General features: G+C 45.8%; 1 protein-coding gene across 1 annotated transcript in view; it reads left to right on the top strand.

The window, feature by feature from the left end:
• Dchs2 (dachsous cadherin-related 2) overlaps positions 1-13,518 on the top strand; it is a 214,677-nt gene extending 201,159 nt beyond the window's left edge. The window contains exons 17-20 of the mRNA XM_055596585.1: positions 3,173-3,303; positions 4,361-4,647; positions 7,739-7,871; positions 10,126-13,518. Coding sequence (XP_055452560.1) covers positions 3,173-3,303; positions 4,361-4,647; positions 7,739-7,871; positions 10,126-12,725 — 3,151 coding nt within the window. The 3' untranslated portion in view covers positions 12,726-13,518. The remainder of the gene's footprint in view (positions 1-3,172; positions 3,304-4,360; positions 4,648-7,738; positions 7,872-10,125) is intronic.
• The last annotated feature ends 2,002 nt before the right edge of the window (positions 13,519-15,520 follow it).

Consider the following 15,520-nt stretch of genomic DNA (forward strand, 5'->3'; position numbering starts at 1 on the left):
GGGCTTTTTTTGGATGGGAGACTTTTGATGACAGCTTCTATTTCCTTAGGGGATATGGAACTATTTAATTTATTTACCTGATCTTGATTCAGTTTTGGTAAATGGAATTTATCAAGAAAATTGTCCATTTCATTACATTTTTAAAATGTTGGATATAGGCTTTTGAAGTAGGACCTAATAATTCCTTGGATTTTTTTTTTCAGTGTCTGTTGTTATGTCCCCCTTTTCATTTCTGATTTTGTTGAATTGGACAGTGGCCCTCTGCCTTTTAGTTAGTTTGGCTCAGAGTTTGTCTATCTTGTTGATTTTCTCAAAGAACCAGCTCTTGGTTTTGTTGATTCTTTGAATTGTTCTCTTTGTTTCTAATGTATTGGTTTCAGCCCTGAGTTTGATTATTTCCAGCCATCTACTTGGATTTCAGTACTTTAAAAGCTAGACCTTGGTAGTCAGCCTCAGAAGGAGGAGATGGCCAAATAAGGGAATAGAACTTGGTGCTAGCTCTAGGAACGTAATCTAATGGTTTCACAGGAAGAAGAAGGAAAGGTGAAGGGCAGAATCTGTCAATGCCATGTTTGTTAGCCTTGGTCCTGTAAGAGCCCTTCAGCAAGCTGCAATGGGAGGAGAATACTGTGAGCTGATTACTCTTACAAAAATATTCCCATATATACTTGGCTGATGGCCAGGATCACAAATCAAATTTCCACCTGGAATTATTCCTATGAAGTCCAAGTGGGGGTTCTGCTGCCATCCCAACCCTATAGGTATAAAAGGTGTGGCATGTAGACAGTAAAGAGTGGCAGTTGCTCTTAGTGGAATTCAAATAGGAAATAGATGAGACTTATTTTTACATCACTTTAAAATTTAAGACTGGAAAAAGAAAAGACACTAGCTATGCAAGAAGAATTGTGCCTGCTTTCAAGATCCGGTTTCTTAAAAGGTTGTTTCTGTGCGTGGCATATATGAATACCCTCTGAAATAAAGTTGTTATTCTAATTGAAAGTCCACTTTACAACGTACCTGCTTCTCCTCTTAGAGAACACTTAGAGAAAAATTAAAAGCAGCTATGATTAGATGCTCTGGATGTGCAGTACAGGAAGCATGATGACAGAGGGGCCCATTAGGAGGAGCACAGATTTTGAGTTGAGCAAGCTCTAAGATTGGATTCTAGCTCTACCACTTACTAAATCTCTAGCCATGGAAAAATCCTCAGAAACTGACACTCAACAGTCATTAAAGAAAATTATTAGAGCGAGGCATCCACCTACCCTAAAGGAACTGTTGCTCTTAATTTAATGTATGGCTAATGTTTATTAATAAACTATAATTATGGTGGTATTATCTAACCCACTGTTATAATCAATAAAGGACATAGACACTTGTTAGATTTTTAGATTTGCCTTATTTCACCTTGGGCTGGGCAGATAATTCCACCTACATAATCTCATATCACCCAGACGGTATCCCATACTAACCACTTTAACCATTCCTATCTGGGTGACCTCCCATCCACAGTCCCCAAATACTTGCTTATATTCTTCATCTGGGCCAATTCCTCCATCCATGCTGACCATGTGCTCCTTTTTATGATAACCCAGCGTGGCTTCCTTCTTCCTTCTTCTCTTTCTGTCTATCCTCTCTTTCCCGGGGGATCCTCTCCTGTCCCCAAAGCCCTCAAACCTTAGCCACACCTACCTCATTTGCCCTGCCCAGTGTGTCGGCTTTTTATTGGTCAAACAGGAGTAAGCTTTTAGGCAAGGTTACAAACAGCATTTTGTGGTACATCAATGCCTGCTCATTTGGACAGCAACCAGATCTCGGAGGCCAATAATTAGCATCAGAATGCATAGCATGAAACCAGCCTCCAACAGGAACACATGGAAGAGGCAGACAGAAGAGCCATCAAGAAGATAACTACTGTGGCAGGAAATTGTACAGTGTGCTACGGTCAGGAAGGGCTTTCAGATCACATGAGGATCAGGGAAGTCTCACTGGAGATGTGAGCTTGGAGAAGGCACCAGTGCGCAAGGACAGGCCCCTCAGGCAGGGGTCAGCACTTAGGGGGCCAGATGCTTGCCTGTAGATGTTTAAGTAGGGATTCAGGTTCTCAAACCACTGATTTATTTTACCTGTGCATGTGGGTCAGGCAGAAGGCAGAGGCCACATGACAGCAGAGGCAGTTGAGAGCTACATGTGGCTGCTGAACTGAAACTGGAACTTCGTCCAGGTGTATCCATTCTTAACCACTGCGCCATTTCTCAAGTGCTAAGTATACAGCACTTAAACAGCCCTGCTGGGATAATGGGTACAGAGACTAGCTAGCCTGGGCATGCACGTTCATGTAGTTTAGTATAGGAAATTCCAGGCTTTTCTGTATTTAGTACTAAAAATTTCAACTCTCAATTGGTCTACACTTCGTTGGCTGTGAAAACATTGAACTTCCCCTGTTCTATCATACCTTTAGGTCCTAGAATCAAACAAGGGGTTTGATCACTCCACCGAAGGCTCTCAAGATAGGGACAAAATAGGTAAAACACTAATCCAGGAGACACTGACAAGGCTTGCAATTAGATGATGCTAGAAAAGTGGTGAGAGAAAGGAGGTGTGTGGTAGCTCTGCCTTGGGGAGAGTAAATCGCATTGTGTAAATTCCTTCAGAACTTACCCTTTCTCCTCTGAAGAGTGGAAGCCTTTCACAACCCAGTTGCTCCTTCCCTATGGCAGCAAACTCTCGAAAGTCTACAGTATTGATTGGTTTGACATTTGGCTCTGAAAACTATGAGTATACAGCCATCATTTTGACAGCGTCTTCTGGTGGTATAACTAGATGGGAGTACTAGCCATCACCGCTCTGTGGGGTGGACACAAGTGTTGGCGCATGCATTGTTTAGGTTATCCTGAATAGAATTTTAAAGGCTGTCCCCAAGAAATTGTGCATTTACTTTTACATTTAATGCCTCACGACCCCTGGCAGCCTGCTGGAGTTTGTTCTTGAAACTTGTCAAAAATACGTACATTTCAAGCTACCATTCTTGTAAAATAAATTGTGGATGATACATCTAGAAGAAATAAGAGCCAGTGAATTCACATAAAAATTATACTAGATTTTTAGATTTATGCTTTAAGAAAATAAATCCTAGATGGCTCATAACATCCTTGATTCTTTTCCAAAACAGCTTGATTGTGCAAGCAACAGACAGCGGGGTGCCCAGGCGTTCCAGCACAACTGTGGTCAATATACAGGTGATAGATATAAATGATAATGCCCCAGTCTTCCTCCCTTCTGAAGCAGTAGAAATTGCGGAAAGTAAGTGTGGCAATTTGAAATCAACTTTTGATTAACGTACACGTTTGTCTTTTTTTTTTTTTTTTTTTTTTTTTGCAGCCAGGTGTTTTATTAGGCATTAGTTCTCAACAGCCACACAAACCAGATAAGTTTGTCTTTATTTTATTGACTAAGTAGTGGACAGTCTTAGGGAAATCAAATGTCAAGGGATTTAAATCCTAGCATTTAGATTTGCAGCCAGATGGCCTGCGGGCTGCAGCCCATGCCTCAGACTGTCACTCCTGATAGTGTGTTCACATGTAGGTCTTTCTTAAACACGGAAAGTACTCCAGGCAGGAGCACGTGCTGTGACTGTGCTAGCCGTTTGTCCCTTCTGGGCACTGCTGTTGTTCGACCTGAGCTTCGCTGATCCTTGCAGGACACTAATGATGGTGAAGCTCATTTGATGACATGCTGAGTCACCGCCTTCTTCTTGTATAACCCAACCTTCAGCATGGGTACCGCAGTACAGCACTGTATGTACTTTGTTTTCCTACATCCATGATTATGTTTCATTTTGAAAAACAAAAGAAAAAAGCAATGTCTGTGTCGCCATCAAAGAAGTAATTTTATGACACTAAACACGAAATGAGTACTAAGTCTTATATCTGCACAAATACTTTCATTCAGTTCTGGCCTGTTCTCAACGGTAATTGTTTGTAGCGTCCTTCCTCTGCTGGATACCCTTGTGAGCCTCTGCTCCGATAGAGACACTGTACCACAGGGACGTGCTCAGGATGCCTTCTGATCCTGGAGTAGTGTTGTAAGCATATGGTGGAAAACTGCAGTATGAAGCTGGAGGAGAGCCTACTTCCTCAATTGCTACTCTGTGGTAGATTTTCACTTTTATTGTGCTTATAAATTCTTCTGTGTTTTGATTTAACTCATAATGAGCTTTATATGAGAAATCATGCCAGAAAAAAAAAAGAGAAAATCATTTTAGATTTGAAATGAAAATACTTGGGCTGAACAACTGAAAGAAAAATGTCTTTTGATGATGACTTTTAATGGAAGCTGACATTGGTCCTGATGATTGCAGATTCTTTGCCTGGTGTAATTGTATCTCGGGTATCCGTTCATGATGCGGATCTGAATCCAGCTTTCACCTTCAGTTTTGTCAAAGAAAGCAGTTCCGGAGCCAAGTTCGCTATCAGCCGGAACACTGGAGTGGTGGTGCTGGTGCAAACGCTGGATTTTGAAGAAGTTACTGAATATGAGCTGATCGTCCGAGTTTCCGATTCAGTGTACCACACAGAGGGCTCCCTCCTTATCCACGTGCTGGATGTCAATGATAACCCACCGGTGTTTCCTCAAGATTTCTATCAGGTACAGAGGTGAAAAACTAGAAAGTTCAGGGTAGGGCCGCCTAGATCCCTGGCTGCTCCTCCACACGTTTGATTCCGAGAACCCACACGGGCACTCACAGCCATCTGTAACTCCAGATCCAGGGGATATGCTATCCTATGACACAGGGCTCAGACAGACAGATAGGCAGGCAAAACACCTCTAGACTGAAAATAAATAAATAATAGTGGTGAGTAATGTCAGCCTTCCAATACTGATAGGCTGGTCTAAGTTATCAGTTTTCATCCTGAGTTGATGCTTCAGGATTGTCTATCATACTATAGACCAGAAATCATTTGGAGTTATGTGGCTCATTTATTTCCCTTTACTGAGTGTGTAAACCATCAGACTTTTGTATTTTTCCCCTGAGTGTGTGTGGAGTTGGAGTCCTATTGTTCATGACAGGAACTTGCCAAGTGTTTGCAAGGCTGTAGGTGAGCTAGTTTGTATTATCTGAGGAGGCTTTGGACAGATTCTTTTTTGGAACACGTGATGAGCATTTCACACAAACAGAGAGCATATCTAGAAAGTGCAGACTTTAGATTTGGGGGAAGAGTATATGTTTCCAGGGATCAGGACGGTGACCATGCTCTCCTGAGGCCTTAGAAATGGATCCCAGAACTCGTAAATGAAGGAAATGTAAGGTCATAAACATGAGAACTCAACTTGAGTAACAATTCTCCATAAAGCCTCACTTGAGTGAAGTAATTAATGCATTTGACATAAAATTAGTGACTGCATTAGTTTCTGTCATTCAGAACTAATCTAGAAAGAAAATGTTTTGTAGTAAAATCAGAATTAAGTGAAATTAAAATAGTTTTCTGAATCCAGGGACTGTTAGTATATTCACTGTATCAACTCTCTGTATCAGCAGGTCAGCGTTCCTTAGAATTTAATTGCTGTGAAGAGACACCATGACCACAGCAAGCTTTACAAAGGAAAATAGTTATGTGGGGCTGGCTTACAGTTCAGAGGTTTAGTCCGTTATTGTCATGATGGGAAGCATGGTGGCATGCAGGCAGACACGATGAGAGACAGGGCTGAATCCCACTTCTGGATCAGCAGGAAGCAGAAGGAAAGAGGAACACTGGGCCAGGCTTGAGTTTCTGAAACCCCCAACGCAGTGACACAGTACCTTCAATAGGGCCACTCCAACAAGGCCACACCTCCCAACAGTGACACTATCTGTGAGCCTATGGGGGCCATTTTCATTCAAACCAGCACATTTCACTCCCTGCTCCTCATAGGCTTGTAGTTATAATGCAAAAAGCATTCAGTCAAACCTCAAAAGTCCCCATAATCTATCAGTCTCAACCCTGCTTAAAAGTCCAAAGTTTCTTCTGAGACTCATGACAATCTCTTAACTATAACCCTCTATAAAATCAAAAAGCAGATCACACAGTTGCAACATATAATGTCACAGGAAATATATGTTACTGTTCCAAAAGAGAGGAAATGGAGCATAGTAAGGAAATACTGGACCAAGACAAGACCAAAAACCAACTGCGCAAACTCCAAACTCTTCATCTCCATGTTTGATGTCAAATCACTCTTCAGCTCTCCAGCTCCTTTCAGCTTTGTTGTCTCCAACCTCTTTCTCTCGGTCTGGTTCCACTCCCTGTCAGCAGCTCTCCTTCGCAGGTTTCCTATGACTCCGACATCGCCAACATCTTGGGGTCTCCAGGGCAATCTGGGCTTCACCTTCACAGCTTCATGCCTCTTTGGACCTCCATGCAGAGATACCCCTGACACATGCTTGGTCTTAGTGGATTTCCTTAGCTGTGGACGAAGATTCCATAACTCTTTTCATGTATCCTTGACTCTAAAGCCAAAACCATGTGGCTGAAGTTGCCAAGTTGTGCTGCTTGCTGGGCCTCAAACATGACTCCCTTGTTCATATACACCTCACCAGCTTTCTGTTTTCAGTAGTTTCCTTCGCCGCCATCTAAGTTTGCTGTCCTGTAACGATCTGTAGACCAGAGCAGCCTCAAACTTCAGAGATCCACCTGGTTCTGCATCCAAAGTGCTTGGATTGAAGTTGTGAGCCACCTTGTCCATCCCTACACTTTTTAAAAATTACTTTTAATTTTTCTTTAATTTCTTTCACAAGTTAGAACCTTAGCTGGGTGAGATCCTGTTCTGAGGTCATCACTCCTTTTATTCCAGTTAGCATCAGTCTCTCCCCTAATCTGCACCTTTCCTGCTGCCCCCTCAAACTGTACTTTTTCTAATTTTCTGTGCTCAGCTTGCTCCTTTTCATTAAATATCTGTATAAGACTGGCCATTAAAAACTATACAACACTGTCAATACTAAGCTACTTTGAAATATCCCCTGCCAAAGCTGTTAATCCATAGCTCTTCAATTTAGTCCTAGGCAGAGGCACAAGGGCAGAAGGCAGCCACATTCTTCAACAAAATATTACTCGAATTGTCTCTAGGCCACATACTAGTATTCTTCTCTGAAATCTCTTGAGCCAGGCCCCCACAGTTCACATTACCCTTAGCATCCATGCTTCCACTAGCATGTTTCATTAAGCTCTACTTAAAACATTCACCTGCTTTTCTAGTCCAAAGTCCCAAAGTCCACATTCCTCCAAACAAAAGTACAGTCAGTCCTATCACAGCAATACCCAGTCCCTGGTGCCAACTTCTGTATTGTAAGGATTTTATTGTTGTGAAGAGACACCATGCCCACAGCAATTATTATAAGGAAAAAATATAGTTAGGACTGGCTTACATGTTCAGAGCACAGGCAAAGATGGTGCTGGAGAAGAAGCTTAGAGTTCTACATTCAGATCAGGGAGCAGAAGAAAAGAGTGACACTGGTCTAGGCTTGAGCTTCTGAAACATCAAAGCCCACCCCCAATGACATACTTCCTCCAACAAGGCCACACCTCCAAATAGTGTAAAGGGCCCTAAGGGAACCATTTTCCTTCAAACCAATACGAGGCCTACGAGGGGCAGATTGGGTGGTTTCATGTGTCAAAATGAATGACGTGATGTCAGGTTTCTCCCCTGCTCCTGAAAATCACTCATTTGCAAGCACAGCACCTTTGTTCTCGTTTGTCGTCAGGCTAAGCTTCCTGAACTCACACCTGGGGGTCGCTCAGTGCTGATGCTGTCTGCCACAGACCTGGAAAGCAGCGAGGACATTTCCTACAGGATCCTCTCCTCCTGCGAGGGCTTTGCCATCGACCCTCGGAATGGTGAGTTATTTACAGTGGCTGCCCCACATCCTGGTTACAGTCCAGAAACGTGGAGTCATCAGTTTTGAATGCTCCTAACGCAGACCTCCACCCTCCTGCAGTTTTGAGTAGTGCTTCCTTATCTATAGTAGCAAATGGGCTTGGTACTTCTTCAGCTTCTCAGTGGCCAGAAAGCAAAGAGCATTGACCAAATGCCTCTCAACGTTAGGAAATCCAGAGCCACCCTCCCCACAATATGGAGATTCTCAAGTTCATATGTCCAGCCAACAGGGTTTGGGAAGCTGTTCTGTGGCTCAACCAGAAAAAAATCAGCTCATTACTGAGGGTTTCATGCAGCTGGACTGTGGGAGCTGCTTTACTCAGCTTAGTGCAAAAAATAGTAATAGTGTCATACATTCAGTAAGGACAAGAGCAATGAGTCCATGGAAGGATTCAGTGCCATAAGCCATCGTGGAATTCTGCTTTATGTGGGCTCTTCTGGGCTCTTTGTGTTTTTATCAGAGAGGACATGTGTGGTGTTGAATGTACCTCGGTGAGCAATTGCTCACTCATACCCTTCTGCAGAGTGTGAGGGACACTAACAGTAAACAAACACCGAATGCTGGATGCCCTGAAGCTGGATAACCAGGAGCACAGTGCTCTGGGGAGGCACACTCTAGAAAGGAGCCTGCCATCACACTGTGGTGCCATCTCCAACCGCCGCAGCGGCATTTTCAAGTGAGGGTGAGTTTAAGATCAATTGTAGGATTAGCGGAGAGTAGACATCAGATCAGAAGTAATCAGGCTCACTGGGCGCTTGTAATGAGAGAAATAAGAAGCAGCGACAGTTTGCAGACTTGTGCCTACAGCGTAAGTATACGCTTGGGAGAGGCTCCGATGCCCTTTGCTTTGACTCTGTTTTTTCTTTGCATCTCACAGGATTTTAGACACTGACAATGTCTGGCCTGCACCAGCCAGTAACACTGTGTGGACCACAGGCCCCTGGGCACTTAGCTTAGCAGCACTTCCGACTGGGAGGCGGGACACACACACTGCCTCAGAGTGCTGATTAGAGTGTTTTACGTTAGTAATTGCTGCCTTCGGTCTAGCTCATGGTGCTATGGCTGAACCGTGGCATTCAGACCTCACCGTTCAGCATCTACTTGTAGTGAGCGCACTTCAAACACTTTGATAAAAATGCCATTGTGTATAACTTGTAAATGTCCTACATTTCCATGTTCTCCATAATAAAAGCTAGCTGAAGTCTTTTAGCCTTAGGGAAAATGCCACTTGCTGAATTCACTCAGGGGATTGAGAAAAGATATCTCTATAATTACGCTCTCCACATTATCATTTTCACTACTTTTATTTGACTAGAGTTGTTTTCAGAGTTATGCTCCCTTCGTGTGTGTGTGTGTGTGTGTGTGTGTGTGTGTGAGAGAGAGAGAGAGAGAGAGAGAGAGAGCACATGCTTGTGTGGTAGGGAGAGAGAACATGTGTATCAGGAAGAGAGAATATGTGTGTATGTGAGTGAGAGAGAGCATGTATGTGTATGTGCGTGTGTGAGAGAGAATGAGAAAGAGAGAACACATGGGTGTGTGGGAAGGAGAGAGAACATGTGTATGTAAGAAAGAGCACGTGTGTAAGAGAGAGAGAATGTGTGTGAGAGAGAGCATGTGTGTGTAAGAGAGAGAACGTGTGTGAGAGTGAGAAAGAGAGGGGGAAGAGGGAAAGAAAGAGCCAGGCAGACACTCTACTACTTGAATGCTTGAATACCCAAGCCATTTAATTCTTATTTTCAAGAAAGTCTCATCGAATATTCTAGTCTGGTCTCTAACTCTCAGTCCTCCTGCCTTAACGTCCCAAATGCTAGGATTAAAGGCTTGCACTTCCTTGCCCCGCTCAGAATAGTTATCTTATGCTAGACTATCTCTGTAATGTGTTCATAGATAATGAGACAAAATGAAAATATATGCGACAAGAATGCACTTTCTTTTAAAAATAATGAAAGAACTTACTATTCAAAAACAAAATCTAGGAAAGTTGTAGTAAAGGCAGGAAAGGAAGCAGCACATATAAATGGAAACTGTGAAAATTACTCCGGAAGCATTTGTGTAAGTATAACAATTTTGGAATCTATTTGGACTATGTCGGCTGTAACTTAAAGCATCCAACAAAGAACGAACGGCACATCTGCATGTTCGTTAAGCGTGTGCTAGCTAAGCAGATCACGAGCGTTTAGCTCCCAGCACTGACACGCTGCCTCATTCTCCAGGCACCATTTTCACTACCGATCCTGTATCACTTCCGGATGAGACGGCACCGCTTCGGTTTCTGGTTGAAGCCAGGGACGGAGGACTTCCGCCGCTGAGGGCTCTCACGTTAGTGGAGATAGAAGTGCAAGACGTGAACGACCACGCGCCTGAGTTCACAGCGGGGCGCTACAGTCTGGGCGTGCGCGAGGATGCCCCCGCCGGAAGCACGCTCCTGGCGTTTTCAACAGCGGATGCGGACCGCGGTTCTGAAAACGCGCGCGCCGAGTACGCGATCATCGGCGGCGACCCGCACGGCTACTTCGGCCTCGAAGCCCGCCCCGCGGGCTCGGAGCAGCCCCGCCAGCAGGGCGGCGCGCTCGTGCTGCGCCGCGCCCTGGACCGGGAGGCCAGCGCCAGCCACAGGCTGGTCCTGCTAGCGTCCGACCGCGGCTGCCCTCCGCGGAGCGCCACGAGCGTCGTGGCCGTCGAGGTCCTCGACGTCAACGACAACCCCCCCGCCTTCGGCAGGCGGCGGTACCGAGCCCACGTCAGGGAAAGCGCCCCCGTGGGGAGCCCCGTCGCCGTGGTGTCGGCGGGGGACCGCGACGCGGGCGCGCACGCCCGGGTCACCTACCGCATAGTCGCTGGGAACGAGAAGGAGCACTTTCACCTCGAGGAAGGAACTGGGGTTCTGTCTCTGGCGAGGGCTCTGGATTACGAGGAAACGGCCGCGTTCGCCCTCACCGTGCAAGCCGCGGACGGGGCGGAGACGCACGTGTCTTTTGCTGCGGTGCGCGTCAGTGTGTTAGACGACAACGACCACGGACCTCAGTTCAGGGCCTCCGCCGTGGCCTGCGTCGCTCCGGAAGACCTGCCTGCCTTCTCCGTGCTGTGCGCCGTGCACGCGCTGGATTTGGACGCGGGGCCTTACGGAGAAGTGACGTACTCCATCTTGTCACCCTGCCCTGTTCCCCGCGGGATGCAGCCCCGCCAGGATCTCTTTGCCATCGACCCGCTAACGGGGGACATCCGCGCGCAGCAAACGCTCGACTATGAGAGCGTTAGCCGGCACTGCCTCAGGGTTCAGGCCGCAGACAGAGGGGGCGCCGCAGCGTCCCTGGAGGTGTGGGTGGAGGTTGAAGGGGTGGATGAGTTCGAACCCGTCTTTACTCAAGATCAGTATTTTTTCAGGCTCCCCGAGAAGGGGCGAGGCCGGCAGCTGATCGGCACGGTGGAAGCCTCGGATGCGGATGCGGGCGTGGACGGCGTCGTTGTTTACTCCCTTGGAACTCCGTCCCCTCTGCTGTCCATAAACAGAACCAACGGCAATATTTACTGGGTCCAAGCCCCTTCCCTAATAAGCAGTCAGCTCGGCAAAGAAGACACCCTTGAAGTGACAGTAATCGCCCACAGCCCCAGGCCCGGCTCCAGGTCGGCATCCTGCAGTGTGTTTGTGAACGTGTCTTTGCCGTCTGAAGGACGTCACAGGCCGGCGTTCGCTCACAGCTTCGCCGTCAGCCTTGTGCTCTCCTTTTTAGTGTTCCTCTTACTCGTCTTCACGCTAACTGTTCTGATTTTAAGGCATAAGCCAAAAGAGCCACCACACGGTTACGAAGAGAAGACACCATCGTCCCCCGATGCTGACCCCGGGCTGATCAGGGCTGTGAGCGAGCTCAAGGCTGGGCAGGAGACCGCGGAGTACAGGGACCTGCCAGGGCCTGACGGAGCTATGCCGGCTGAATGGTTGAACTTGATGAGTGTCATGGAGAAGGACATTATCCACCTGTACAGGCGCTCCAACTCCAGCGGCCACTGCTCGGTGGATGCAGAGACTGCAGAAGACAAAGAAATCCAGAGGATAAATGAGCACCCTTACAGGAAGGACTCAGACTCTGCCCTGAGTGAACGGGGCTCCAGGGTGCCAGACTCGGGCATCCCCAGGGACTCTGATCAGCTTTCCTGCCTGTCGGGAGACACCGATGTGAGGACTAGTACTGAGCTAATAGAAGCCTGTCACGTGTTTGATGGAGGAGACAGAGGCGACGGCTGTGACAGAGTCTCTGTTCAAAGTGACGCATTACCCCACAGAAGGGGGGCCAAAGCAGGTATCTTGGTTGATGGCGGGCATTCAGGCCACCAGGAGGGAAGGGCTGCAGCCCTACCCACCGAGAAAGCCTCTGATGACGATGCCAGAGGAAGCTATGCCTGGGATTGCTTCCTCAGTTGGGAACCCAAGTTCCAGCATCTTGCCTCGGTGTTTAACGATATTGCCAGGCTGAGGCACGAACACCTGCACCTGCCTGGCAGTACAGAAGACACATCTTTTGCTTTCCCACCCCCTCTGATAACAGCAGTAGCGCAGCCCGGGATCAAGGCGGTTCCCCCACGAATGCCAGCCCTCCTCCTGCCACAAGCTCTTCAGAAATTCCCCCGGTCTCCCCTTCCCTACCGCGGCGGCTCTCTACCGGAAACCATGACTCCCAGCTTCTCGCCGTCTCTTTCCCTACTGACCACGCAGACTCCCGCCAGGTCACCAGTGTTGCTGGAAGGAGAATCTGTGGGAACGCACAAGCGTGGCATGCGCCACGAACTGAAAACCGAAGATGAAGTTCAAGTATAGAATGATTCTGGTGCTGAATCCCTGCTCCCCACTGCTCAGCTCAGACCTTTGAGAAGACACAATCAAGTCCTGACGGGCGGATGGCTTGCTTCCAACCCAACAGGGGGAGACGTCATGCAGCCACCGTTGTTTTTTTTTTTTTTTTTTTTTTTGTGATTTTTGTTTGTCTGTTTGTTTTGTTTTGTTTTTTAAAGCTGGCCATTTCAGGTTCTCAAAATTCTTGCAGCCTTAATGAAAAGTTATTTCCTCTTTTAGACTTTTTAGGCTACTCTCAGGACTCACTTGTGTGAACATTAACTAGTATGTTCTGTTAATCCTGGCTTTTTAGAAATGTTTAGAATTTGTGATGTTAATAATCATCAGAAATTATGACTGGAATTTTTCATGCCTCTGTGCTGATAGGCCAAATAAGCGTTGTCTATTGAGTGAAGCAGAACGTGTGTACTTGATGTAGGGCCGAGACAGACAGGAAAATGGTCAGGCAGCTGTCTGCCACCAGAAACCTGTCATCTCTGCCTTCTCTCGAAATGATGTCCCTCTGGTGCTCTGTCCAGATAAGAAACTTCAAAGATTAACTTATAGAAATTATTTCATTTTATTTTCTTCTACATACAGTAACTTTGTGTATGAAATAATTTATCCATTCGATGTCCAGTTTTCACATTTGTGTAGACAAAATTGTGTTGCTAGCTAATTATATATTTCATAGAGTAATTTAGCAGTATATTTTTAAATTAAGTTTTTTTATATATGTGAAAGCTTCTACTATTAAAGCTAAGGGTGGGTGTAAGAAGTCTTTCTTCCATTTACTCACACTCCTGTACTCTGTCATTGGTTGGAAAAGCCTCACAGTAGTGTGTAAAGAATTCTGCCTTCCACAGTTGCTGTTTCAGAAACACAGTCATGTTCCTGGTGCTTCCATGAAGTGTGACACCCCTTTCTGATGAAGCAAGATGGCATCTGAGACACATTCCCCCTCAGGAACATGATGATCAACAAGTCATCCTACCAGGGGGCAGGAGGCGGGCATGGGGCCCACGACCATGATTTGGGACCACCTTCTAGCGACTGCAGTGTGAACTCTAACGCTTCTGGGAAGCTTTCTCAGTAGAGCAGGTGGGCCTCTGCTCTGGAACTAGCTCTTTTGCTCTCTCTCCCCAGGTATCGCGCCAGTGGAATCATGTGCAGTGATTTCTCCTTGCTTTGCAGGTGCAGTTTGACATCTGGTTTAGCAGGTCGGGGATGCCTCCCTATCAAAGTATTGATAAAATATATGACTATATCCTCTTGTTGACTCGAACTGAGAGTATGTGTCTACACCCGAGTTAGTGAGTGGTACGTGTGATGGCCATGAAGGATTTGGGAGAAGCTGAAACTAGGAAAGGTCATCTACGTGTAGGCCATTTAAATATCACAGCACTGATTTATGTCTCCCCTATCTTAGGGACATCTGAAGAAGAAATTCTTTTTTAATGACTTTTGTAAAAACAAAATAAAATGTGTAATTATTTCACTGTGCCAATATGGGCTGTCTCATGACACTTTCCAACAGAGTGCATTGATCGGAGGGAGACACTCCATAGTGTTTTCTTTTTCTAATTGCGTGTGAGCGCTTTACTTTTGTAGCAGAATTATTTGTGTTAGCCATGATGCCTGGTTTTTAAATGGATTCTTCATTTACTTAGGCTTTTTAAAGGGCAGTTATACATGTGACTCTTTCCTAAGTTATTTGCCTTTGATTTACTGCTGAACATGATTCTGTGGGTTTTTTTTTTTTTCTTGCTATTTCATAAGAAACAGAAGACAAGACATATTTAGAGCTCCTTACCAAGATTTAGCAGATCCTTAATTGATAACTTTATTAATACCACTCCCAGGACTGCAGCACCACCAAGTACCGGCCACAAGCCGAGAGCAGAGTAAGATGTGCGCGCACCGACGGAGCGCTCACAGTAAATCACGTGTCAGCCCTTTAAACCAGAGTGCTTTTTCCTAAGTAAACAGTATCATTTCAACTGTCTTCCTTCAAGTTGAATATTAAGCCGCCTCATCTGTTCCGTGTTACTTTGCTGATCTCTACACCGGCCTTGGCCCTCGGGAGGGGGTACAGAACTTGTTAGTGGAAAATCATATTAAGCCCCAAATTCATAAGCTATAAAATAAAAGACAGTTGTCTCTTGTGGAATTTTTGGCTGCCTGAAATTCTGGACTCTCTTGTTGGCAGCCTTAAAAATCCTGGTGTAAATCAGTACCAAATGGATGTCAAAATTCTGTGTCCCAGTAGTAATCATTGGACCAGCTTCCAAAACGGATTCCTGGGCGAATATAGGGGGAAATGCTCTATCTTTAGGGAATTGCTCGTTTCACTGTTTTTAAAAATACTGAAATGTGTTCTCCACTACTGGCAGCCCTCACGTTTGCATGTTTAGCCCGAGTTAGATATCCAGCCGGGGCAGGATTTGCTTTTCCACACCTTTATCCTTGACATTCTCCATACTGCTGTCTGGAAGTTACAGGGGTGAAAGTTAACTATTAGCTCATAGCTTACAACACTGTGGCTTTTGTTTCCTTTTGCCATTGACATTGTACCTTACCTCTTAGCTAGAAAGAGCAAGTTGTGACTAAGGACCCAAAATGACTAGCCGTTTCAAAGCAATGGAATGCAGAAGGAAATATGGCTCGTGGACATTTCTAGATAAGCTTGTTGAAGGTACCCTCATAGTAGATTTCACTCGAGCCTAGGAGCATGGAGCAGACTGTTTGACTGTGCAGAGAGGGTTGGAATGGAAAATCTC

The sequence above is a fragment of the Psammomys obesus genome, unplaced genomic scaffold, assembly GCF_907164565.1.
Source record: "Psammomys obesus unplaced genomic scaffold, mPsaObe1.curated_primary_1811, whole genome shotgun sequence".
NCBI lineage: Eukaryota > Metazoa > Chordata > Mammalia > Rodentia > Muridae > Psammomys > Psammomys obesus.